The sequence below is a fragment of the Erithacus rubecula genome (genome assembly GCF_903797595.1).
Source record: "Erithacus rubecula genome assembly, chromosome: 5".
Lineage (NCBI taxonomy): Eukaryota > Metazoa > Chordata > Aves > Passeriformes > Muscicapidae > Erithacus > Erithacus rubecula.
Window position 1 is genome coordinate 48,261,607 of NC_136687.1, and position 27,811 is coordinate 48,289,417.

Here is a 27,811-nt window from a genome sequence, read left to right on the forward strand (position 1 = left end):
TGCTTCTCTAAACTTATTGTTTAATTGCTACCACTGCTGATTACTTAAAAGTTAATGTAATACAATTATTAAATACATATTTTACATCTTGATTAACCCCCACTCATCTGATAAACACTATGAACATTTGCTTTGTTTGTAACTCTGTTTTTTCCTTTCAAATGCAGCCTCGAGCAGTTAATTTCACCTTATTTTTAGAAGTTTGTTACTTTTGTTGTTTCAGTAGCTATGGAGCCCAAGTAAGGAAGCCATGGCCTTCCATTACCCAGCTGCTGGACTAAACCTCTCCTGGAATCCCCATTATGTCCAGCTGTTGGGGTCAGATAGCTTCAGAAGCATCTGCTGCCATGCCAGGGGGTATCCACGAAGACAAGTATCACTTCTGAAGGAGCAGTGTGGGTCTCAGGGGCTCTGTTTAAGTGTAAAAGCTGTGGGAGGGCCACAATTTCCCTTTACAGGCTGGTTCTTCAATTTGATAAAATTGAGAAGGGGTAAGCCTTGCAGTGGGATTGCTGCCAGACAAAGGTCTTACAGATATAAACTGCATTATCTAGAACCTTTTTATTCTGATTTTGGGTTGTAAAATGATCAGCAAGCCTGGCAGAGTGGGTCTGAGGTGTCATCTGTTGATATCTCAACCCTTTCCATGTAAAATAGTGACAGCAGCTATTTCATTGTCCATCTTCGATATTTAGGGTGTCAGGTCACTGCAGGAGGAGACTCTCTTGCTTTGTGAGTGAGTAGCTCTGCCCTCATTTCTGTTTTGTGTGACACAAAGAGCAAGTAGTAATAGCAAATGCAAAAGCTTGTCTTCAGTTTGCTCCTGAAGCAGCAGTGGAGGTGCCTACAGCACAGAGAGTGCAGACTGTGAGTGGATGTTGAGGGCAGTATTGACACTGAGGAATGCCTGGGTCCTGCCTCTCCTCTGGGCAGAGAGTTTGGGCAGGCACCTCCAGCCTGTGTGCATCCAGCTGGAGGTGTCCTGGTCAGAGAGGGAGCCCAGGACAAGTGAGTGCCAACTTAAGTTATTGCTCCGTATTGTCAAGGTGAGTAAAATGGTTCCTCTTACCCCAATCAAAACCATTCCTTCTCCAGTGAGGGGCTTCCTCTACCCAGAAAGTAACAGACAATAAGACTGGAAACAAGTTTTTCACATTGTATTTTTACCTGGTTTATTTAGGCTTTGGCTAGAAATGTGCCAGCATTTTTAGGAAAGACAACAAGCAGGCTATTTCATCCCACTGACAGTTTGATTTTTGCAGATTTCTGCACTCTTGGTTTTATACAACACCAAAGAACTTGGATTTTTTTCTTAATCTTGTACTAAATCTTTTTTCATGACAATTTATGAGGTTTTCCTGCCTGCTTCTGGGTTTGGGTTTTTTAAAAATAAACAATTGTTCTTGGCTTTTTATTTTACTTTTCTTGTGAACAGCACTTGCTTACCTTGTCCTATAAAAATTATAAAAAATTAAATCAGATGGATCAACTGAGCTGCAATGGGGTATATTTTTTTTGATCTGCAATGCTGATGTAAATGTAAAACTTTTTTTCCACAGATCCTATGAAGACACTGCTTGAGGTGTATAAGTAATTTTAATCAGAGGACTCGTCTGAGTAGTGATTGTTTTTTTCCATTGAAATAAAAGCCTAACTTACCTAGAAGAAAATGTTCTGGCTTGGCACAGGCTTTGCTAGCCTGTGCATCCAAAATTTATTTCTTTCAAGATCCTTTCCTTCTTTGTAGTTCAGAGTTGCCTTAGTGGGTGCTCATTTTTTGAAATGCATCTGCCTTGATTACAGGGAGACAAACTTTTAGGAGGCAACCTTGATGAGCAGCCAGTGTTGGCTTAACTCTGCTCCTGCTTCTGGTAGCTACAGAAATTATACCATTGATTTCAATGAGAACAGAATTAAGGCAACTGTAAGTCCTTCTGGAAACATAACCCCACACTGTTAATCAATTGTATTTAACTACAGCAGTTAATAAAAAAAACCCTCCAAAAGATAAATAATAATAATCAAGTTTTGCCTGCTTAAAAAAGCCCACAAAATCCTTTCAAATCATGTAAAATAAAACCTGTTTTGTAAACAGGCAATACTGAGTAGGCAGGAATTCATGGTCCTATCTGGATATTAATCATACTTGAATATTTGAATAGGGATTGGTCATAGGCCTAAAACACCTAAATACTTTAAAACACATTTATAAATAATCATTCTTTATACATCATAATTGTTCTTACTGCATGTCAAAAACAGACTCCTGTATTCCCCAAAGAAGGAAAAATGAAGGATTACTTTTGCTTTTGGCACAAAAAAGTAAGAATGAAGAACAAGCACCACCCTTAAGGGAGTGCATAGAATGCCACCAAATTGGTCTTTATTTGCCTTAGGGTCGTCTTTTTTACAAAAGTTTTAAATATAGGTTAACATGTAAACACTGTGCACGCACTGAGAGTTTGATCCCGGCCCATTGAAATCAATGGCAAATTTCCCACTAACTGCAGCAGTGCAAGGTCGAGCTCCACGCTGGTAAGGTACGTGCAGGCCTAAGTCATTGAGGGATTCAGGAGAGCAGGAGCTGAGCTCAAAACCAGCTGCCAGCAGAGTCAGACTTTGTGCCGATCACCCTCTTGCACATGTTGGAGTTTTCCTGGTGGAGAGGGTATTCGCTCCCTGCCAAGGAGGCTGCTTTCCCCCTCCTGGCAGTGTAGCGCCTGCCGGAGGGCAGGCTCTCGTACTTGGTCATCTGAGTCCTGCAAGACACAGCACCGGGCTCTGGCATTAGCAGGTTTATGCAGAGCTTGCACCTTGCTACAAACAGCCTGCACACAGGTGAGCTGGCACTTCCACAGTGAGCAGATATAATCAGCACATGTTTTAGCAGCTGCAGAATAGCAGACTCTGTTTTCTTTGGATTTCCTGACGATTCTCAAGGTCTTTGATTCCTCTGACTGCACACGAGGGCACTACTGCCCCACTACATGCAAAATTAAATTTAAAAATTGGACTGAAGTGCACATTCAGAGCTGATCAGTTGTGATCTTCAAAAAGATTATTTCTGAGCCTCAGGGGTGAGGGACAGGGAATGGGGATTAGCAGAGAGGTCTGTGTGTAACAACCTGTACTGCACTTGATTGTGTTAAGTTAGAATTTGGCCTCAGTAATTAATCTCTTGCATCTGTGAAAACCAAAAGTTCCAGCAGATGGCTGGAAGGACACCTCAGAAAGTGTGTGCTCTTAGTTCTTACCTGAATGGAGAGTCCACTCTGTCCATCTGCATACAGACCAAAAATGGGTACTGTGAAAACTGCACCGTGGAGATGAAGTCTAAAGATGTTTCTGTTTCCAAAGTGGTTTCCATACCAGTTTTTACAAAGAAGGAATCAACCTCAGTGTTACCAGATACAAACATGGCAACCCTACAAAAAATATAAAAATCAGGCATTACAATTATTTCAAAACACATTAAAAGAGAGGAAATTGAATTACAAACAGTCCTACCATACATACATAAAAACTGCCCTCAAAGGATCCTGTTCTTCATATAAATTCATGAGACCAGTGGGAACTGGTATTATCCAGATGGGAAGGAAAAGGGAAGTACAAACATTCTCCCATGCACATAACTATTTAATTCTATTTATTTAATTGCTTAATTCTAACTCATCTGCAAGGTCTTTTCTATTTCAATTCATCTCATTGGTGCTACCATGGCTGAGAAGCCTGAGCTGCCTAAAGCTACAGCTGGGAGTATCTCACCGGTTCTTGACATTGGTTTTGGATTCCCGGTACCACAGGCTGAACTCCATCCCTCCGGAGATGTCGATGGCCAGTCCACCCATGAACTCTGCACTGGCCGTGGGCCCAGACTGCAGCTGGATTTCCTGGAGCCAGGGGAAAGCACAGGTCACTGACTGCAGACCTCAGAGTTTCCTTATTCCTTTTGGTACTGCACTGACACCTCTTGGAATTTTGCAGAAACAAAAAGGAATAAAGGGATTTTCTGAAAGGATGGACAAAATATGCTGATGCTCTTCCCTCCCCCAAAAATGGGATGAAGCTACAGCAAGGCACCTTGCATCCTTCCCCTCTCCCCTGTGTGCCAGCTGGCATGATTTCTGCATGGAGTGTCACTGCAGGGAATATCATGTCGCCAAGAGCTACCACACAAGCCCCACGGAGGCTGTGACAGCAGTCCAGCTGGATCAGATTAAACTCCTTGCTGGAAGCCCAGCACAGGTGCAGTGCAGTGTGACTTCAGCACCCTTGAGCAGACCTGTACTGGCAGTAGGAAGCTGCCACTGGCTCCAAACCCATCATATGACAGGAATTACATCTTCAGTGGTTGGGTGACCAAACCTATCAGCTAATGCACCTTAATTTGCATTTAATGCATTTTCTTTCAAATATCATCTATGCTCATGGCTTCATGAAACCTGTAAGGCTGGACTGGAAACACATCAATAAAGTCCATTTTGGAAGTGGTAATATAGCTCAGGTTCATGGCAGTTCATTACTTTTAAGGTTTGACCCACAGCCAAGATTTTAAGGTTCACCCAGCTTGGCAATCTAGTTCTCTTTACATAGTTGTCCTGCTTCCCTAAGAACTGAACTCGCCATTCTAAAATATACATTAATTTGGGAAAAGCTTGTTTTGATCATGTGCCTCATATACAGGACACCTTTTGCAGTCTCATAAATAGTTTTCTCCCTCCTCCCAGGTTTCTGTGCCTGTGGTATTCTCAGCACCTGTAAGTTGCAGGCCTTTATAGGGAATGTGAATTTCCTGTCCCTTTTTGATGTCCAAGCACCCTAGAAATCTCTATTCTCTTCTTAGCTATTCAGTAGTCCAGTGGCTCCAACTAATGCTGTCCCAAGATTTAAGAAGGAAGCAAGCAGAGAGTCAGTTTAGCTTCCTAATCCCTATAGCAAGGAGCAACATCAGGGAAGGTTTTTGTTCAGAACATTAAAGTTATCCGGCTGTAACTGAAGACTTGGATAATTATGGTAGCTGTACATGGCTACTTCACCTTTTAGGGTAAGTTAACTATCCTTGAAATTATTTCCTTGACAGAACCAGCTTGGCAGAGCCATCTTGGCAGTCAGTTGCTGCTAAAGTGGGCTTGAGATTTAAGGAATGCAGTGGGCTGGCTGTGGCTTATAAATCCAGCGTGACCCCAGCAAGTGTGATCATATGATGCTCTGATTTCTTAATTCTTTTTCACCCAAGTTAAAATCATGGATTGAAATTGTGGTCTTTCTGAAATCAAAGGGAGTTTTTATACTGACTGCAATATACTTCTCTAGTTGGTCTGTTTAGATGTGAACATAAAGCTTGTTTTACTTTATTTTACTTAGCTTTTAATTGGGACTGGATTGGTGGGTAGCTGCTAATGAGTGAGGAGGTAACAGTATCTGCTGGCAGAGATATGTACACACAACCAGAGGAGCGGGTATTTTTAGATGTATTGTCAAATTGCACCCAAGAATATTAAAGTAGGCTGGGTTTACAAAGGCTGCACGGTATTCAAGGCTTAAATGCTACCTAGAATTAAGCTGTATTTGTCACTGAAACCAGCAGAGAAGCTAAGGAGCACTTGTCTTGTGTTTTACTAGCTCATCTAGTTCCTTATTTATAGCTCAGTCCTGTCCCTCGTCTCATGTGCAAATCCAATCCAGGCTGATGGGAGGTGTAAATCACAGGGACCCAGCCTCCTCAGGAGAAGTATTTTCCTTTCCTTTCCTATTTTAAGCTTTGTGTCTCATTTGCAGTGGAAAATGTGATCCAAAAGATCAGAATCAGTCAGTTGTTACTGTTTAAAATGCTGAAATGTGTCATGTTTCAATAAAAAACAGTGTCTTTATGTACTGCACAGTAATGCAACCTTACTGTAATGCAACACAGAGATGTCTACAACAAGCACTTCTCTGGGAACTGGCTAACTTCCACTGGGGTCTGGCTTTCAAGTGGCTTCTCTGACCTATTAATACAGTATTTAATTTCTCTGGGCTTCTGGCAGGTGTGTTGCCTAGGAGAACTATTAACACTGCTGAACTTTAATGCAGGTGACTTAGAAGTCTCAAAAACAGTTTTATGAGAGCTGTTTATTTTACAGCAGGAATATAACTTCTGGTTATTCTTAGCCCTCAGACAACACTGTGGCCATGTGGAAGTGCCAAAACCATGTTGCTCTGCTGATGAGCTGGAGTGTAACTGTAAGACCATTCTTAGAAAGATGTGCTGTACTTAAAAGGCAGCTCAGCCTGAAGGTGTGTTCAACAGTGCTTTAAATCATTCCTGCCCATGTAGAGTGTGGAGGTAAGACACTGCTGCAATGCTTCCAAACATGCAGTGACTGACTGAAAACACTGCACCCTGATCCTGTTAAAAATGGCACACAGTCCCAGCCCTGGCTGCCCCAGGCTTTTGAGAGGTTCTCCAAAGAAAAGGAGAGGAGAATTTGCTGGCAGACAGAGCACTGTGGGTGCCCAGCCAGTGGGTTCAGCTGGAGTATGTCTGGAGCTTGGTGCATGCACAGCAGTTGGAAATATTTAGTTCTCTAAATGCCCCCTGTGCTCAGGACTAGACATGATTATCTTTCTCACCTCTGCGGTCTGTTTGTTAAATAGGTCACGGTAAAGTTTTTGCCCATAATCTGTGTGTGAACTGTAAAGCACTGCTGGAATGAGCTTTACTTAGCCAATTTGGCCACTACTTGGAAAGCCCTCTGGACTTAAAACACCATTACTAGGAGCTGAGCTGGGTTCTTTATGAGAAACCTGTCATGTGCAGAGGGTATTTCTGTGTAATTTTGAACAGAGTGGATTGTCTCATCATCTACTTTTGGCATTTTCTTTTGTCAAGAATTAAAAGGGAAAGGCCAAAAGTAAAGTTTGCAACTGCAGATGTTTCATGAGCTAAGTAAAGCTGTTAAATCCACAGGTTCTAGGGAGATCCCTGCTTGGGAAGAGCAAAGATATCAAACCAAGTGCTGATCGTGCACTTTGAGAGAGATGTCTAGATTCTTAGCCCTCAATAACACATTATGAAGCCAGTTATATTTATATGTGAGTTTGTTTAAGCACAAAATTAGCAAATCATTTGGGGTGACAGTTGTATAAAAACGGTGTAGTCCTCATTTTAATTCCTTGTTTTGCCTAGAAATAAACAGCTGAAATCTGGACCTCTTAGCACTGTTCTTTGAAGGATAGTTACCTGATTAATTCACCTGACAATTATTGCCTAACTGGACACAAGGTCCCTGGACAACTCGTGAAGAGGAAAACTTAGGTGATCACGTGGGATAATACTGTATTACAAGAAACTGTGGGAGGGGAGGTCATAGCTGAGAGTAATATGAATTTTCAATAGGAAACTCAGTTGGAGTTGCTTTTGTAAAGATTCAGCTTTATTTTCTAGAATATCTTTTCTGACCTTTGTTTTAGGTTGCTTTTCATGTAATTTCATTCTGGTTTTTAATACTCATCACCTTTCTTTTGCTCTCCTCATAAGGGTAGCCTGTGTAACACTGGTCAGGTTTATCAGCATTGAAAATAAAGAAGATAAGGTGTCCTACAATAGCAGTGTGGGGGAGGAATAATCTGTGCTCAAGAGACAGAAAAAGAAGCAAATAGTGTGCTGCAAAAAATAGTGTAAATAGTGCAAATAGTGTACCTGTAGGAAATCTGTGAGGAGGACAAGGCCTTTCACCACGTTCATGGGATCTCCAGTTGCCGAGAGCATTTTAGACATTAAATCACCATACCCTTGGAAAAATGTCACTGGCCTGAGCTGGAAATTGAACAGAATGGCTGACATGCCAGCAAAGGAGTCCAGGTTTTCCTCGCCTTCATCAGGAGTTGCAGCTATTATGGACTCCAGACCCTGAGCTTCAATCACCACCTACAAATTAACAGTGATACAGAATCAATAAAAAAATCCTGCCTGACTGAGACTATTAACAACACCACATATTTTCTTAATGTCTAAGAGCCTAATTCTAATTTATCTCATTGTAGTGGAAAAGGTATGAGGTTAAGACTTAATAGAACTAGGTAGTGCACCTAGAAAAATGGAAAGTAAAATTATCTCATACCATGTTTTTGCCCTTTAGGTGCTGAGCAGGATTTACCCATATGCAGATCACAATCCTGACACTAGTTTTCTTTCAAACACACTTTCCTTTATTCATCTGACTATTTTTCACGGACAGCTGAGAGGAAAGGCCAGAGATGTTTCACTGCACAATTTTTGTCCTGCGTAAATTTAGGAAAATTATAATACCGAACCAACTTGCTAATATTAAGAAAAGTCTAAAACATAGACATTTAAATGGAATTGATTTTTAGATTTTATCTACTCCCTGAATTTCAATTCTGTGACATACCTGAACTGGGAACTGATTTTACAAACTCACAAAGTTTTTACTGATTACATCAGATAAACAACATAGGCTTTACAGACACAGACATTGATGTATGATGCAGAACAAAACACTTGTTTTTTTTATGGCAAACACATGCCACTTGCCAATTGTAGGGTTTTTCCCTGTGACTGGTTTTCTCCTGTTATTGGCTTGTTCTCTGCCCAGTGTAGCAAACTTTATGGTCTTAAGCATTAGCTGAATTGACTTAGAAGCTGTAAGACAAGGATCACATGCTGGCTTAGTTATTATGTACAGTGTGGCAATTACCTGGATGGCATGAAGCTCAGTGTTTCTGTCAAAAACATGGATGTTCACATTACTTCTCCGTAAAATGCCAGAGCCAGAGTAGAGGATGTCGAGGCTGTACGTAGATGACACATCAGGACCACCTTAATTAAAAAAGAAAGAAGGTGCCTGTGACTAAACTAGTGGATTAATTAAATGGTTGGGAATGCAAAGAGGGTTCAAAGGCAGTTTCATGGTTACATACGTGTGATATATCCAGTGTAGGCAGAGGAAGAGCCCATCTTGGAGAAGCGATCATAGTTGTGGGCACGCATGTCCTTCAGAACTTGCCGAACTGTTTTGCTGTGGTATTTCAAAACAAACAAACAAAATCACTGAGAGACAAAAATATTACAGTACCAAATGTATTACTTTTTAATAGAAAGATCAAATTTAAGAAAGGGTGAATTTCCTAGTAGGAAAGAGGGTGTCTAAAACCCTTACCTTTTTCCACTAAAAATCTGCCCTCACCTATAATCTCTTTCAATTTCAGGTATTCCCTGCAGTCACAGGAAGAAAGGCAAGCAAAGATCTTGCTTGAAAACTAATAGTTTTGAGAAGAAGATATATATTGATTATTTTCATTCTCACACTGATGTTTAAGATTTTTCCACATCACTGGTTCTTGAAATTTAAAAGCAAGGGATCCACTGAGAGAACTAAGATCAACAGATTACATTTTTCATAGTAATGCAAGTCAGATGCCTGATTATTTTTTGTACCTGTGAAAATGTGAATAGCTATTAAAAGAATTACTTTGAAATTAAGGGATCTATTTTGAAATAACAATACAAGGGACATAAAATTAAGATATCCTTTTATACTCTCCTTAAATTTTAGTAATTGATAAGAATCTGTGTGTTTTTCATAAGAAAGGGCTGTATTTATTTACACTGAAATTAATGTACCTTGAAGGCATTTCAAACTGCAGTATGTCTTGGATCATGGAGAGCATGTACTTGTTCATTTCCATAGGCAGTTCCCCAATGGAGAGCAGGATGTTTTTCACTTCCATGTAGGATGGGTTACTGTTTAAGATGATGGCAGCTGCTGTGGTTCTCACTGTCTTTTCGTGGACTCTGCGAGTCTGGTGGTATATCCTGTTCATTGTTTCTTTCACCTGGTCAGGAAACACATTATTCACTCAATGCTAATGCAGATGACTAGGCAAAGTACAGGTTGGAATCTTGTTTATAATATCAGCTTAAGTTAGCTCCATAGCTAAGGCTAATACATAAGGATATATTTTCAGCATCATGTTTTTCCTGGTCCTTTTGGAATGTTGAGACATGTATAGCTCAGTGACCACAAGGACAAGTGAGACATCTGTTATGTTCTCTCAGCCACAGACCAAATACAGCCTTACACGCTGGTTTTCAAAGCGGGGCTGTAAATAAGTAGCAGCACTAAGAACAAATGTTGCAGTGGTAAGGCAGAGATTTTCTTGACTGTTAAGGAAATATGTACTTTAAAAAATCAGGAATATTTTAATTTTCTAGATAGTGCCTGTGGTGGCCTAATGTCCCTGAGAAGATTGTGACACATCTTTGTTTCAGGGAAGTCTGTGGAAAGCCATGTAGCCCCACTGACAGAATGGCCTCCAGCAGGCTCATTGCAGAGCAGCACCCTGGCAGCCTCAGCCCTGGCAGCCAGGATTGAAAGGTATGAAATGAAATGCAAGGTAATGCAGCAGAGGCAGGACCTCGTCCCACCTTTTTCTATGTCTTTTCCAACTCTTGGAGGTTGCGGGTAAAATGCAGCTATTTTACCCTTCTCTTCCTTTGTGTGTTCTCCCTGACTATGTGAAAGCACAAGCAAGAGCAGGGGTTGCACAGTGCTCCCTCTGGCGAGCAGAGTCCCGTTTTCCCCGCAGATTGCATGCCACCCTTAATGGCTGTGTGTGACCCTAGAGCCAAGGGCTGACTAGCACATGTTCACCAGCCCACTCCTTGCCTTCAACATGTTGACTGTGTGGTGCACACAGCTTGGTGCCATCACCAAACTTACTGAGATTGTACTCAACCTCTCTGTCCATGTTGCTGATGACAAGAAATGAATTCTGCTAATTTATCCTTTATCTTTAATACAGTCTCCTGCACTCCTATTCTAGGGCAGTATATTTTCTTACCTCTTTGGTGAGAAAAGAAGGATCATATCTCTGCAAGGCAGTGGCAGCAAGGCTGCTTATGGGCCCTTCTCCTGACTCAGCATACTTCAGAAGCAGTGGAATTCCTTCGGGAAGGAGCGCGTTCTTCAGTGCCAGCAGGTACATCCGCACGTTGTCATCTTTCGAGGCCTTCTCCAGTCTATTTAGAATCAACCTTTTGGCTTCCCCAACAGCCTAAGAAAATCAATTGCACGTTAAACAGTGACCTTAAACCTCCCTTTTCCCCCTTGCAGGTGTAGAAGGGGCAGGGCTGGGTTCTGGTTCTGTTTTGTTGCACATGGTTAGCAAAGGTGTCATTTGTATGTTGATGGCTTCCTTCAAGCATAACCACAGTGACTGCAGCCACAGGGACATCTGATCCAAAGTTTTATCACTTGCCAGCTGCTCCTGCCAACAAGTCCCCACAAAAAAAGGCAAGGGAAGTGTTCTTCAGTGCCTCATGACATAATGTTCTCAAACTGCCTGGCAATTAACAAGGGAAATTAAAAGGGCCTGTTCAGGTGCTCTGTATCTTTTCAGCGGTGTGCTGCAGTGCTGAACAACACAGATCCAGCAGCCTTGTCTGATCACTGTCATCCTGTAACACCAGCATCTACTCAGTTTATGCTTAAAGTCTTCCTCTTTCTATGCATATTTGGGGCACAGTTGAGTACTTGAATCAATGAATTTTCTTCACAGAGGTGAAATAGCCTAAGGTGATTGCAAATAATAAACAGATCCTGATTTTGTCTGCATTTCTCTGAGGATATGCTAAGCTTTTGAACAAGGCAGCACAAGTACTGCTTCTGCTGACAGATTCAGCCAGAAATGGGAAGAGACAAGATTAAGGCCTAAATCTGACAAAGTAGAAGTCATTATTTAAAAAAAAACCTACAACCTCTATCAAACATAGGAGTTCATGGGCTTATTTTAAGTGGGAGAATCTGCTTCCCATGTCTGCCATGCTCTTCCAGTAACGTCACCAGGGATCAGTTATGTGTTGCAGACCAGAATTTGGGCAGCAATGACCATCAGATACTCACTGGCAGCTTGCAGCCTTCTCTGTCACACAGCTTTCTAATGAGTGCTCCCATGACAATGACAAGAGTTTCTCTGATATCTTCATTGGCGACATCCCCCTTGAACTTCTCCTGCCATGCAAAAGCAAAGCTGTTTTAGTGTCTCAGTGTAAACATGCCAAGCCACACTCTGCTGTGGGTTCAGTAGGCTCCCTCATTTTCTGTGAACATTAATGCAATGCCAGAGCAGTGATTACCACAACTAAGCACAGCACAGCCCTATCATTACACATATATTACATATAATAACTTAGTGTCGTTTTCATTTTAAGTTAGATTCAATGACTCAAGTAGATTTTTTTGGGGGGAATAAAAAAGGGATTTACAGTTCTGGCTACAGAATTTGCATAAGGCAACAACCAAACAACCCTCAAATTATTTTCCTAATGTTCAGTATTATGTTTCTTTTCCAAGTACTGGATTCTGGTAATATTTTACAAAGTAAATAGACTTTCAGTCTGGACCTAGGAATGCTTGCTGTTTGCAGGCTCTATGTTAATGGCACACTTATATGAAATCCTGGAAGGTATAAAGAAAAGAAAATTAGAAATAGCAATAGTTGTTTCTGCTCTTCCCCTTGGAACAAGGAATAAGAGTACTAGCTCTGTTGCATTTGTTTTGTCCTTGGACTTACAGTTAATAATTTCAGGAGAGTTTCACTGGGGTGAGAAGCAAATCCACAGGCATACAGGAAGCGCTCCTGCAGGATGAAAGTGCTTGCATCCTTAAAGTCAAGGAACTCCAGTACGGCCTCCAGTGATTCTGGTGTCTGAGCTGAAGTTACAGCATCCACTACCTGTGGGCTACAAAGAAGTGGAATTAAATGAACATATCATTGCAATGAGCCAGTCAATACTGAAAAGGCTTGGTTACATACTGAGAGAAAGAAGCTAATGTACTGAAATAACTCTTCATTGCAAGTAAGAGAATCTTTCACTCTTGATGGAAAAAGTGTCCCTGAACTCTCACCTCATAATGGCACACAAACTCATATCCATGGATAATATTTGAATTTATACAAATAGGAGACCAAAAAAAAGTATCAGAAAACCCAACTATCACAAGTGTATTAAAGTTTACAGGACAAGGTTGTAAATAAAAAAAAAAAGGCTTTTACTACTGCATGCTCAATGGCACATAGAGAAAAGGCTTCTAGAATGACTCTCACATTTATCTCCATTGCTAACTGCTACAATTTATTTGAAGGATCCTGACCATATGACTCAGAAATGCTTTTCAACTCTCAAATCTTGGTGTGCAGGCAGTTCACAACCAAACTCTAATACTAGGACAATCCCCAGGCATTTATCTTCCCCTTCTTTGTTGTCTTTCCTATTGAAAGAAACAAATGGGAAATCAAGAACAAGCTATAGGATGTTTGGGAACAAGTATTTGGTTTGAGAACCTACAAAGCATGTTGGCCTTGCACTGTAGATACAATCCTGATGACTGAAGGGTGTGCTAAAAATTTATTATATTACAAGAACAAGCATAACTTTAAAAAATCCCTTTTCCTGTAGACATACTAAACACTGGGTTTACAGTGCTAAGACATAACCAGGAAAGCTCAATCTCTTTGTATGCTATTTGCCCTTCTGCATTTTTCAGTAACTTAAAGATTTTAAAAGCTTGTTCATGGTAACTTACAGAAATTCTTTACTTTCACTTTTAAGAATTTTCAGTATCTCCTCTTTTGTAGCTTTTCTGATGTTCTGAATGAAGGACAAAAAGCTTTTTGCTGCTTCAGGTTTGGAAAGTCTGTCAGGATGCATATGTTCTCTGATGCTCTGCCAGTGCTCAGAAAGCTGCAAAACAATTCATATTATGTCAAATCTCTCAGATTGTGGTTTCAGTCCTCAAAATCAGACTAAATAAGTGCAGACATGTAGGTCATCTGTTGCTCAAATTAGCTGAAATCCAACAGATTGATGATCCTTTAGCTTAATATTAGTTAATTTGCGATAATCCCAGCACAAATATCTTTGAAACCTTTCTATAGCTGTCTCTCTTATAATTCTTTAGTATTTCCCTGATGTTGTACATGACCTTAAATGCAATATGTTTTGGAACAATAGAATTTATTTATACTGTAACTGGAATAAAGTGAATTCTCTTCTCTTGCAAATGTACTGTGCTTTCTGGTGAATATGGTGATTGCCTTATGTTCCCATTTTTTCCTAACTAGATTTTTTTTAAAAAACAGACATGCACAATTCCCAATCCATCAATTAATCATATTTTCTGAGAAGATGATAATTTTGGGTCAGTATAGAACAGCATTAAATGTCAATAAGTTATTCCCATTTTTTATTCATAAGCTTGCATACAAAGGGATTTGTAGATATTGTACAGAATGAAAGGTAAGATGGTATTAGAACAGGCAATTGGTGGTTGTTGTATTATTCCCACACCACATTTTTTACCTGAACCTGCAACCAACATGGTAGCAAAGCACCCATATCTGTCCTTCCAGATCCACTCCCATAAGAAACTAGTGCATGTATTTTGACCTTTCCTCTCTTCATTGCCTTTGCCTCTGTTATCTCAAATTATCGAGAACATTCCTTGTTGAAAACTCAGCTGTTCTCTGCAGCAGTCTTTACTGCAGTTTTCCTGAGTGGGAAGTAACAGCAGCACCCATTTGACCTTTGCTAAAATACTTCCCCTCTGTGGATTTTGTATTGGGCAATAGCACTTGAACTTGCTGGCAATTAGAAATATCATTCATCAGTACAGAGTGCAACTTCTATCGACTGTAACAAACAATAATTAGGCAACAATGATTGAGACATAGGATATTTCCTGAGGATTAATGACCAGCTGGGAGGAGCTCATGTTCTGAGGCACAGATGGGTCTTTTTAACTTCAACTGGTGATTACTGCTTAGCACCAAGGTCAGTATTGCTATTATTAACTGAAATTGGATAAACACATGGGGCACTTTTTATTCCCCTTGCTGAAGTTGCACCACAGTCCAGCAAAAAAACCTCTAACATCATTACTCCTGTATTTTCTCCTGTGCAGAGCCCAATTGTGTGAGCTGCTCTTAGTTTAGTCCATACCCTAGAGACAAGCAAGGTGGGAGATGCAAACTGGAGCCATCTCAAGCAAGAGAGAGTGGAGACCAAGCCTTCTTCTTTGGGGGGTGCTCAGACTGTTCAAAAGCTACAAGGAGCAGCTGCCATCCTCTGCAGTGACCATGGCATTAAAAACATCATTCACAGTTGACTTTTACAAGGGCTTTCATTCTCCTGATGTAAATCTCAGGCAGTTTGGATTTAATAACCCAAACATTCAAGCACAAGATGCACACACTTCCACATGGCAACTCAGCATGGACCAGGCCTGTGTTTCTCTGACAGAGAAATCAGGACAGAGATCTTGTGGGCACTCTAGGAAAACTCCAGCCAAACCAAGATGTTCCAAACCGAGCAGGAGTTGGTTTTGAATGTCAGTACCTGATAGTTGTTTACCAACATACAAAGAGTGGCTGTACAAGACAGAACCTCGCATTCAGAAGGGGCAAGAACCCTTTCCCATAGGAACCATGAGAATAAAAGAGTTAAGATGCATGAGCTCTTCTAAAAAGAGCATGCTTTATGCTGTCTAAACACAGAAATCTAGACCTAATTTTAAGTGCAAATATTTGCCATAACCTCAGAGAAGCTAGTGCTGCTGTCTGGGACATGAGGATAGTAATGGTTAATTTACCAAATTCATAAAGATTGAGATAAGACCTGTTACAATTTTAAAAAGGGCTTTGGGAATGTAAAACTCTAAGACATAGCATGTCAGCAGAGCATTAATGTATACTATGATATATAAGTACCATATGCTATGTTGCTGCTTTGGATACAGTGTTCTGTTTATAGAGCCTATCCTTTCATAGCAGTTACTGAAAAATACAGTGAGAAAACAGAACTTCATTCTCCTCGTTCCATTAGGTTTATAATGACATAGCTCAGACCCCAGGCAGCACTCTGGAATTATATCCTGTGTTTGTTATCTTGGTCTGGAAATTATAACTGTTATGACAAACTCAGTCCCAAGTGACAAACTGGTCAGCACAAACCCCGATGGACAGTCAGGGAAAAAACACCTGTCCCTACTCTGTTTAGGATTCCTTGATATTCCCTGTTCAGAACTGCTCCAGCACACATGCAGCACCATTTCTATATTCCCCAAATACATGTTTTTGGTATTCTCTCTGATTCAACATGCATTAGACAAGATAAATTATTACAGTGTAATGTTACTTCCAAATAACTAGCACAAGTTATAATATAAGAACATATTTGTGCTCATAAGGAGTATCTCTGGAGGATTAAAATTATATGTGCTGACTAGAAGCTATATCTTGCTTATCAGCACCAGAAAATAATGATCCTTAAATTAATGTTCCTATTCATTCCTCAATGATAATAGCATTAATATTGTTTGCTAACAGTTCACTGTAATTTATTTAGTTGATGATTAACACAATTAGTAAAACAAAAGATGATGCACTTACAGTGCCATGCTCTTAGCCTCCACGTCTTAAATACTTAAAAAAAAAAAGAAGGCAATTTTTTTTCCCAGGGAAAAATGAAAACATTATTGGACTTCCCAAGAATATTAAAGCCTCATTTTATACTTGTAAAATACCCATAAAATCCTCTAAACAAAAAATTTCCTCGGGGTCAGGTAATAAGAAGAGGTTAAATATACTACCAACAAATGTTTAGCCTGCCTGAGGAATGGCTCATGAACTAGAATTCCTGGGCACAGTTCAGCTCCTCCATGACAAAACTGTTTACAAACACCAGTCCGCTATCTTAATTTTCCACCCTGAGGAAATAAGCTTCTACCAGCTCAAGGTTGGCAAAGGTGAGATAAAACAACAGGGTGCTGTGTTTTCTAGTGATCTGGAGAAATACTGCAGTCTTTAAAAGAGAACAAAAAGCTTGGTACTTTTAGTGGTAGATGCTTACAACACTCTTATGGGGTGAGCACCATTGCAACACTTCTGTACTCCCTACCCCAGGGTGTATTTTATATTGATAGGTTGGACCTGTCCTAGTTCTGCTTGGACAAAAAAATTGCTTTCACCCTTGTCCTGCTCAGCTAAGCAACCTGATGTCCAATGAACCTGTGGTTACTTACTGAAGGGCACTTTTTGCATTCGGATTTCACTGGCTCTGCTTCCAGGGGAATGGCAACATAATTGGGGTCCAAGGTCTTGATCACACCAGCAACTTGCTTTGCAGCGATCAGTCCCGTCCCAGCTTGGACTGACTTCAGTTCCAGCCTCTGCCTGTACATCCACACAGTGAGGACACCATTAGAGTTCAACCATCAGCACAGAGATCCAGAAATCACACCAAGAGGAAACAACAAATCTCCCCACAGACAAAAAAATATAGATTATAGACTTATTGAAGTCTTACTTTAAAATGTTCAGAACATGGAAGTCTGTGAGGTTTTTAAGGTAACAGAAATATCTGATACCAGCAGAATTACTGCTAGAATTATATGCAATAAAATACCTCTATGAGAGACTTTCTAAAGCACAGATTTATAACACATAATAAACAGCCTTCAGTATTCATATACCTTCTGAAATGTTTCATATATTTGTTCTTAAAAGATCTGGAAAGTGAGATTCTTTAAAGTACTTTTTCTTTTAAATATCTACAATTACTGAGATACCTGAATCATTTATCTTGTATGAGTATCTCCACACTTTCAGTGCTTTGGAGTCTGGAGTCTAACACAGATTTAGGTTTCACTGTTGTTTCCTTTCTATGCAGCAGATTTTATTTTCTATACTTCCAAACTCTCACATACTAGAAATGGAAACCCATCAGAAGTATTTCTTGAGAAATGAGAAGACAGAACACCTATAGCACTAACAGGTAGATTATAAGGGTTTGGCCAATTCCTGCTGTTTTCAGTTAACTTCTTATGAATGAAATTATTTATTATTTGTGGTCTGGAAGAATTTAATCAAAGTTGGACCTGGTACCTGGCACAGTACATTATATAAGATCTACACATTAACCTGACTTGAACCACTAGTCCTGCTACCATTAGTGACAGTACAATGGCCCAACTTACTTTGAAACTATTTTGGCACCTGTTTTTCGCCGGTAATTCAGAACAAAAACAAAATTTTCTTCTGCCTTAATGGATTTAATGAAACTGTCTTCCAGCACATAAACTGTAGCAGATGTGCCTTTTGTACCAACATCCAAGATCTGAAAATAATTAAAAAATAAAACAAAAGAGGGTCATTCAACAAAAAACAAAATAGGAAAAGAGCTCGCAGCTCCAAATGAGGGCAAGTCTTGTAATGAAGCAGAGCCTTTTGAGGAAGGTGCATATAGGCTGCCATCTCAAATTAAGCCTGTGAATCAGGTTTTCAAGAATTCCCTCTGCAGTAAGAAGCCCCTCTCTTCTATACCACATGCTTCAAATTCAGTATGTATCAGGGTAAAAGACAGTAGGAGCAGGGCAGGAAGTTATGGAACAGGCTGCAACTGAGAAAACAACCAGTACTACATTTAGTTTAAGATATGCTTTAAATAAGACAAGAATTTTTTCCACAGAAATGTCTTGTAAATGAGATTGTCATGTTCACACTCAGATCAAACAAAGTAGCTGGCTGTGCTTCTTGTTTTGAAAACAAGATGATGCCTTTGTCGTAAATGTGAAAATTGGGAATCCCAGTCATAGTGTTAAGGCAGCTTATTAAGAGTGTGTGTGCTGTCTTTGTACTTCTCTGAGCTGAGAAAGGTCAGCTTATGATGTAGAGAATCCCATGCCTTCAGCAGGTGTCCAGTCTGCCCTCAGCAGTCACTATTTAGAAAGATATTTACTAACAGTGGAGGACCATTAGGGCTGTAGCAGGGCTTCAGTTATCTCTATGGCACATCTCCCCTGTTACACCTGTGCATTAGGGAAGCCGTTGACCTTCCAGGCAAGCCTGACCAGGCTCCATTCAGGAGTTAGCATCTTGCCTGGCATTTACAGCAGATGGGGAAAAGGTTACTGTTATCACTATGACTGTATCTGTATCAGCTGAGCCAAAGCGGTTTACACCATAGGAGAATCCATTCCCTGTTCTCTCCACACGAGCTACATATGACATTTGGGCTAGTAAAACTGCAAAATTCACCTATAGAATTTGCTTTCTCTAATGCAAGAAGGACTTCTGAGAAGATGAGTAGTAGCTGCTAAGAGTATATTTTAAATAGGAAGAATAGATTTTATTTTGTTAAAGATGTCATACCTGGTTGTGGCTGTTAAATCTTTTCCTTTCTATTTCACAGGAGTCTAGGTCTTTTACTTTAGTCACTTGATCTTGCCGCACGTGGTAGGTAGTACTGCATTTCCCAGAAATGTCCACCTTGGAAAAGAGAGTTAGATTAGGACAATTTCTTTAATTTATCTTTAGGATCCCACAACACCTTCCAAAGATGAAGCATATTCCCCACCCTTGGAATCCTGTACCTGAGATGCTGCACTGCTTGGGTTTATTTAACTGTTTTGAGGATGACAGTAGTTCTAACTGTCTGCTTTGGATTGGCAGGGGTACTATTCATTAGATGGCTGGGAAGAAATGTAACAATGGTTGTTTAAATGCAGCTCACACTATACTCACAAATTTGAGTTAAATTCAAGCTTTGTTCAAGGGGACAGGTTTAGAATTTTAAAAATGGATAGCAACTTAAATGGATACAGCTAAACCAGTGCTAACTTTATGTGGGTACTCAGATTTAGAATGGGACTCCACTGAATTGAATTTAGGAATCAACCAACTTTAAACAGCAGTATAGTCAACTTTTATAGTGACCTGGTTTAAAGTGGTTTATTACCAACTTGTGCTAAATTTATAAAGGCTTTTGTATGAATTGTACTTCTTTGTGCTAATTGCAGCAATTTGACTTGTGTCACCAAATATTCAGAAGACTGTCTTTACGTCCCTAACCTCTTATGTGATCAAAGGGCTGATTTCTATCACAGTTCACTCCTGAAGTCAGCAGGAGCCACAGGTCTGCCTTTCAGAGCAGATCAGGCTCTGCCTGTTCCTCAGGTGATGATAATCTTGCCTGATGGAGCACCATACCTCAGTGGAAGAGCCAGAGTGCAGCTGGAGCTGGAAAAGGCTAGCCAGACCTCTCTTAATGTTCTGAGTAAAACCAGGTTCATTTTGATACGAGTAGAAGGTTTTAACCTGTAGGAATTTAAAAAAAAGTATATAAAAAGCATTCAAAAGTGTATAATAAATCTGGTTAAATGAGAAAGGAATAGTGAGGATCCACTCCAGAAAAACTCCCTCTATGTTTTTTTCATTAGGAAGTTGAATTTTGAACTGTTGCCCTTATTTAAGCAGACTGCAGAGGCTACAGGGCCTGACAATAACAGTACAAACATATTTTGCCCTTCAGCTGAACCTATGTGCAGTTTCAATGCAGTGAGCATCTCTCCACCTGGAATTACAGAGAATTTAGATGGGAAACGGGAAACTCTTCATAACTTCACAGGCAACTCATTTTCCCACATAATCCTGAAGTAATTGCTCCCCACGAGGGAATAATATCTGTTGCACTTTAATCAGAGGTTCCAAAACTCAGGATGAATCATAGATAAAACACGGATAGACTGACTTCAATGACGTGTCAAACATATCACAACCTTTGCACTTCATGGGTCAACTGTTATGCTTGAGCTTCTCTTCTGGTAACAAGACTTTGCACCTCCACTTTGCATTCAAGGTGCTTTAGAAATGCCCCTTTTTCTGGAACTGTAAGTACAATCAGTGTGTTATCTCAGGGCAACCCTGAGAGGTGAAATTACTGTGCCAGGGATGAAAGTGTCACACTACAAAGAAATCACAAAAGGAGGGTATAGACTCTACTGCCTGAGAAAAAGCCCAAGTTTTTAATACTACATCTTAGCCTTAGCATGTAAAAGTGTGCAATGTATGAGGAGCAGATGCATTCTGACATCTATTCTGTGTTCTTCTGGTACCTCTGTTCTCATGTAGGGATGTGTACAGTTCGCAGCCAGTGCTGTCCTGTTTGTTTTTATGTTGTGTAAAACTGATGACAGGGCTGAGTCTGAAAGTTACTGAGCAGGTCTGATAGCAGCTGCAATTCAGCAGGCTGAGCTGGTGGCCAGGGTATGTGCTCAGTGCCTATTTACAGCAGTAGGTAAAGATCCTGCTGGGATAGAGTGTCACAGACCTCACTTCACTCTGCAGAAGGGAAAAGGGAGTGTGACCTTCAACCCTCCTCCTTTCTCACAGCCCCTCTGCCCATGTCCCACCTGCTGAGCATTGCTTGGGCTGCAGGGGGGGAAATGGGGCTCTTGGACCAATGCCAAAAGCAACAGGAGGGTGAAGGACAGGAGGCAGGAGCAGCCATGGCTCGAGCCTCACCACTCCCTGGGCAGAAGAGCAGGCTGAGTACAAGGGGGCACAAGCAGCTCTGCTGGGAAAAAGAAAGTGAGGTGGATGTACTTGAAACCCCTTCTCAGAGAAATAGGGACTCTCAGACCTACAAATGGACATGAGTTTTCCTGTGCCGGGACAGTGCTTTGGTTTTTTATCATGGCATGATATAAAACCCAGCCACATTTGAGACACACCTGCTCTCTGACCCTTCTCTTCTGATTTTTGGAGACCAGCTCCCAGTGGGGAAAAAACATGTAAGGCTGTAGCTCTTTCAGCATCAAGCTCATTAACTTGGGACCATTGAAACTGCAGAGTAAACAAGCAAACTAAAGAGCTGGGAAAAGCAGTCCTGGTAAAATACCTGATAAGGGTTTAAAGTGATTAACATTGTTCCTCACAGACTCAGTAGAACATCCCTCATGACAAATTGTATCTTCTTTTCTGCCTTCAGGTCTTGGACAAAATCCTTCCCTTGCTGAAGTCAACAGCACAAATCCCACATAGTAACTGTGCATACATCCACATGTGTCCACCTTTGTGGACAATCTGCTCCATATTTCCCCACTGTGTGGTGGTCTCAACACACAACAGGCTTGGGCTAGAAGGTAAATTACAGTCTGTTCTAAACTACTGTATTTCACATAGAATGATAGGACACAATGGCTTATTAAAAAGACTGAGTGAATAGTGAAGTGGCAAATTCTTCAAGTCTGTTACAAAAGATTTGTGTCATGTTTCTTTAGGGACTGAATTTTAAAAGACTGGGTCTTACTTTTCCACGGACTAGCTCAATCATTATGGGCCTCTGTAAAGCCTCCAGATATTCTTTTCCAATAATCTTCTCTGTGCTTTTTCCTTTGAAGATGTTTTTATCAGCTGGACGTTCATTTATATTTTCAACCTTAACATCCTTCATCTAGAAAAGTAAAAGCAGAGAAAATTAATGTAGAGAGCAGTGTAGAAGTGGCCTGGAGAAGGCTAGATAAGACTAAATCACACAATAAATGTTCTTAATTTCTGCAGTTCTGGTTCTGATCGTTTATGTTCCAGGACTACTATGTCAAAGTTTACAAAAGAAGCCAGTGGTCTCCACTGGGGAAATAAGTGCCAGAACATCTCACCATAAAGCTAAATACCAAACTCAGTTTCTATTTAGAAAGTGTCATGAACTGTAGCTAGAACTGAGGGCTTCAGATAATATACTGCCCCTCAGGTAAGGGTTTGTACACCAGTTGTTTGAAGCAATAGGTGCTGTATGAAGCAATTTCTAAACTGAAGTTCTGGTTTATGATGTTAGATAGATACTTGTGAAATCTTATTCTATAGGAATCAGATCATCAAAGCAGCTGGGTTTAGTTGATGAGACTAGAGAATAAAAGGTTTAGCTCGTGGTCTGAAAGTAAATTCTCTGAGATTAGATTAGCAGCTAGATAAGTGCAGAAAAGATTCTGTATATTTCAAGTTGTCTGAAGACAATAATTACCGCAATTTTGATCAGCTGGTCATCATCGTTCTCAGGATTTCTCCATAAGAGGTTGACATCCACACCAGAAGAAATCCGGTATCCTGCACTTTTCTGCAGTGATGCTTTCACCTGATCAACATAGACTTCAGCTGAGTAAGCAAACTTATATAGCTTGTCATTATTTAGGCTTGGCCCAGTAGTGTGCCCTGTTTGGAAAGCAAAAACAAACAGCATTTTAGAACTAACTCACATAATCACCATTTTCTCTAAGAAACACCTTTAGAAAAATTAAAAATTTAAGATTCGTGGGACTGATCCTGCTGCTCTTGATTACAGAGGCTGTATCACTAAAGCAGCTGGGTTTTCTGTGATTAAGCTGACACTGATTGTACAAATGCAATATAAGAATGGTCACAAAATAATCTGTTATAGCTCTTTAAGATGCTCAGATTCTTTTCTTCAGTGATGTTAGCAATACAAATTAATCCAAAGTTATTAGCAACTCAAAATAGTGTTATTAATCACACAATTTGTGTGCTTAGCAATGTCAAATGCACTGATGTGATTTGTTGGAGCCAACTGAAATAATTCTCTCCATCTCTTGCAGGTTTATTGGGAATCTATCCATTGAGAGTCTTGTCCAAGGGCGGCATGAATGTAATGAAAACATTAAGAATGTATTTTTTAGATTAAATAATAAAGATCTAGTTCTTTCAACAAATAATTGTCCCCATAGCTCTGTCTCTGCTGTTTATTTATATATTTTAAGGAATATGAAGGGAAGGGAAAGGGAAAGGGAAGGGAAGGGGAAGGGGAAGGGGAAGGGGAAGGGGAAGGGGAAGGGGAAGGGAAGGGGAAGGGGAAGGGGAAGGGAAGGGGAAGGGAAGGGGAAGGGGAAGGGGAAGGGGAAGAGGAAGGGGAAGGGGAAGGGGAAGGGGAAGGGGAAGGGGAAGGGGAAGGGGAAGGGGAAGGGGAAGGGGAAGGGGAAGGGGAAGGGGAAGGGGAAGGGGAAGGGGAAGGGGAAGGGGAAGGGAAGCTGGCTAACTAACTGCTCTTAACATTCTCAAAGCAAACACACACAGAGTGACCTTAGGTGCTATCTGTAAGCAGCACAGCACCAGCCTCACACACCCAAATACTGCACCACTGAATGCACTGGGAATTTCTTCATGGAGTTCAGTAGGTACAGAGCAGAAACAACAAGTTCACAACAGAGTTAATCTAAGAAACACGAAGTGCTGTTCTTAGGGACATGCTTCTCAGTTTTATGACAAGTGCAGGGAAGGGTGGGGGAAAGAACAAAAATCTCTCACAATATCTCAGAAAAATTCTTAAGCATGCGGTAATGAAATCAGTGTCTTCCCCTGCAGAGGCTACCCTGATTCATGCTGCATCCCCGTTTTATCTGACTCACTTAAATAAATTTCAAATGACTGCATTGAGAGAAAGGAAAATCAGTCACTATAATATTTTAAAGCCCATTTAGATGGGTGCACAGGGTAGTTCCATCGTGGTTGAATGAACGAATTCTGCCGTTTTTAAAGAGTCCAAAACCCCTGCTTCATTAAGATTTTATTCACATCCTCCCCCTGTTCACTCAGATACCATGGCAGTGGATCAAGGTCAGCTTCAAAGAACCTTTCCCTGAGCAAAATGGACACTCCACCAAATTTAGTCTGAAAATTGTATAAACTGGCAAAGTTACAAAACTAAATGGACTGTGGTGCAGCCAGTCTGGTGATCCCAGTGGGTCCAGCCTGTTTACACGTGAGAGGCCAAAGCTGTAACTATTGATTTTTTTCCCAGGGAGGCTGAAGGAATCTTGCTGGCACAGATGGGCTGGTCTGTTTTTGCATGCCTTGTGTGTCTTTCAAAACAAAGTCACCAAGAGGCATACAACCCTTCCTGCAGGTTATTGCAAATTTCCTAGCTCATTTCCTTCCCCAGTTCCCTGCTTGAAGCTACATTACCCTTGAGAGCAGAGGATGCTCAGTGCCTGCTCAGAGGTGGCTGTGCCTTTCAGGGACACCCCTGGTTCCCTACAGTCCCTTGGAGCCAGTTGCTTCCTGGTTCAAAATTCTGGTTCCTTCATTTGCAGCAGAAACTGCAGTGCAAAGGTCTTAGTGTTGGCTGAGATTTTAGGAATAACACCCACTAGGTGCAGAAAAAAAATAAGGCAATAGCACATGCAAGAGAAATTTTCTGTGTGCTCAGAGACAAGCGTCTTATTAAGGTGCATGTTGTGGTTTTGCTCCCTCCCTATTTTCAGTTAAAAGCACCTTTCACCTACCCTCTTTCCTTCCCCATAACTGAACACATACATAGTTTTATTCTCCTTTTGTGAGAGTTCCTTCCTTTTTCCTCCCTTTTAGCATTTGCTTGTCCCCACATACAAAAGAGCCATTCCATCATAAAGGAAACAGATGAGCAAATGATGCAGCAGCTTCTTGCAAGTGTCATGGAAGAAACAAATAATTGCAAAGTATTCCTGGGAGCTAAAAGAACATGCAGTTTTGAAAGCCTTCCCCATTTCACACATAGAAAACACTGCAGGAGCCAGGGCAGAACACAGCTTTAGTTGCCAGAATGGGAAAGGGGAGGCAAACAGTGGATGATAATAAGAGAAGCAGTAGGAATGAGGCAGTATTGAAAGCAGTCCCAAAGAGTTACCACTTTTCCCTGTGGAAATGGGGAAGCCAAGAGAGACAACTGAATAGTGTGGTCAGGCTGAGAGGCAAGGGGGATCTTGACAGATGAGAGACAGAGATACAGGGCCACTGACAAGAACCAGTATTCAAAACAGCACAACTAAATTTTCATGCCAACTTCCATGAAGAAAACACCAGTACTATTTTAAAAGGAATATTGCAACACCTTTCTGATTGAAACTTTTCTTAATAGAAAGCCCTCCTTTTAGAAGCTACTTCCTTTGTATTCAGCACAGCACTGGAATCCATGCTGCCTGTGCAGCCATTGACATTTCAGTTGATGGCAAGTGTCCCACTGCCTGAGAAGGGAGGAGAGTCAGAACACAGACTGCCATCAGCCCAGCCATGCTCTCTGGGGGTCAGAAGTGCTCCTTCCAAGGTGGAGTGCATAACACATAGCTTGACTAGTAATGTTAAGTGTCTGTCATTAAGGGTAACATGCCAAGTCTATAATTAAATCATGATACTGTATAATACAGAAGGTTACACTGCATGAGTAGAGACAGCTGTCAAGTTCTGTGCCTTTTATTAATACATATGGCATGCACAGCATGTGTGTCTCTAACTACTTGCTAGCTCTACCTTCATAAATCATATTTGCCACTGTCTCTGATACCAGATAGCTTTAAAAAGCAAACCCCATCCGCTTATTTGAAAACACTTTTCAGGTGGAACTGCAATAGGAAAGTTTTATGTGTTCTGACCAACCTGAATTGAACAGAATAATATTTTAATATTTCCAAAAGGCAGTATGGCCTGATGAAAAAGTAAAACACTAATCCTAATCTCAGTTCTCACACTGAGGCCCTGAATGGTCTTTGGGCCAGCAATTTAGCTCTCAATCTCTCTGCATAAGAGAAAATCTGGCACAGCTGAAGAGAAGACTAATTAAAGACAAAATGCTTCCTCAGTATCCTGAGGTTGTGACAAACAAATATTGCTTCACATCAAGAAGCTTTGCTTAATTGATACTAAGTGGAAGCTGGGAAGTTCAGACACCACCATGTACCTAGCCATAAACTGACTGTGGCAGTTTCATGAAATAAATTCACAGGTAAAGGCACTGCCTGCAAATTTCTCTCTTTTGTAACTCCTGTCATGAGGGTGTACAGAGGCAGGGAGGAAGGAAGGTTACTGCTCTGTGCTTGCACAGTGTCCTGGACTCCCTGCAAGAAGAAGGAGGTGGCACCCATGAGAGCAACTCTGCCCAGGATGCTTAACCCAGGATGGTGTGTCCCCCACTGCTTCTCACATGATGAAGACATCCTCATTAAACTAAAACCTCAGCTTATGTTACAAGGTTGCTGCTCCTCTAATGTCAAGTTGTACATGAGGGGTCACTACTACAGACACCTTTCCTTGCTTCATACATTGGCACTGCTGAAGCAGACAGTCTCCTAGATTTCATACCCTTGACTTTGTCAGGACACCTGAGCAAAGTTCTGCTCACAGGGTTTCTGCAGACATCCAGATTTTCAAGACTTTCAAGCAAGGTTCTCATGAAATTAACAGGATGCTTCTTACTGACTTCAGTGGCAGCTGAGTCAACTGCTCAGGAGCTGAAACCTGGAGAGCCCTGAGCACTTTCTGGCTCTGCTCCACCAGAGCACTCCGTGTGTTTAACTTCCGAGCGTGTGAAAAGTCCCTTTGAAGTCAGTGCCCCCACAGTATGTCCTGATTAAGCAAGGTCAAGATCCCTGATCTCCTGGTCACACCACTGTGCACTTGAAAACATCATCTCCTCCATCACCTCTGCTGAGAGGAATGCCACAAACACTTAAACCTAACTACTAAATGCATCTTGTATTACTCAAGCACGTCTGAGTAAAGCTGATAATTTTTGAGGCAAAACAGATCTGCATACACATGCGGTTATGCCTCTGCTGAGGCAGAAGCTGAACCAAGTCCAGTACAGACCTACCTTTAACAGAGGCTGAGTAGGTGGAAATGATGCAAAGGAACAGCACAGTAAGAAGAATCATGCTGGACTCTGCTGAGCTCCTGACTGCAGCATGAAGTGTGAGAACCTCCAAGAAGTGAGCTGAGAGTGGAACTTGTAGAGAGAGCCACAGGCTCAGCCACACTGTTTATCTAGATGTAGTAAAGGTCAGATTCCAAATTCCACACTCAGGTACTAAGTTCATGAAAGGACTTCCAGTTAATAATTAAGAACTAAGGTAACTGGTGGTTTCTACCCCATTTTATAGATCACCTCAGCTTTCATTTTTGAATACTGAGCCCACATATACCCATTTCTGAG

General features: G+C 41.0%; 1 protein-coding gene across 1 annotated transcript; it reads right to left on the minus strand.

Annotated features, from left to right (window-relative positions):
- Positions 1 to 1,366: 1,366 nt before the first annotated feature.
- Positions 1,367 to 27,641, minus strand: MTTP (microsomal triglyceride transfer protein). Its single transcript, XM_079307079.1, has 18 exons — positions 27,473 to 27,641; positions 22,862 to 23,049; positions 22,151 to 22,294; positions 20,050 to 20,157; positions 19,213 to 19,329; positions 18,039 to 18,178; positions 17,085 to 17,235; positions 13,590 to 13,747; positions 12,577 to 12,745; positions 11,907 to 12,014; positions 10,846 to 11,058; positions 9,626 to 9,837; positions 8,923 to 9,020; positions 8,700 to 8,821; positions 7,682 to 7,909; positions 3,766 to 3,890; positions 3,255 to 3,425; positions 1,367 to 2,759 (listed from the first exon to the last, which is right to left on the minus strand). The coding sequence occupies exons 1-18, from the start codon at positions 27,531 to 27,533 to the stop codon at positions 2,591 to 2,593; spliced, it is 2,682 nt and encodes an 893-aa protein (XP_079163205.1). The 5' UTR covers positions 27,534 to 27,641; the 3' UTR covers positions 1,367 to 2,590.
- Between the last annotated feature and the right edge of the window lie 170 nt (positions 27,642 to 27,811).

Bases quoted from the DNA above. Each gene is read 5' to 3' on its own strand.
- MTTP (XM_079307079.1), bottom strand. From the start codon at position 27,533: ATGATTCTTCTTACTGTGCTGTTCCTTTGCATCATTTCCACCTACTCA. The intron at 11,059-11,906 runs GTGAGTATCTGA...TGATTTTCTTAG, and splicing joins GAGAAGGCTGCAAGCTGCCA to GCTGTTGGGGAAGCCAAAAG. The intron at 3,426-3,765 runs GTGAGATACTCC...TATTTTTTGTAG, and splicing joins AAAACCAATGTCAAGAACCG to GGTTGCCATGTTTGTATCTG.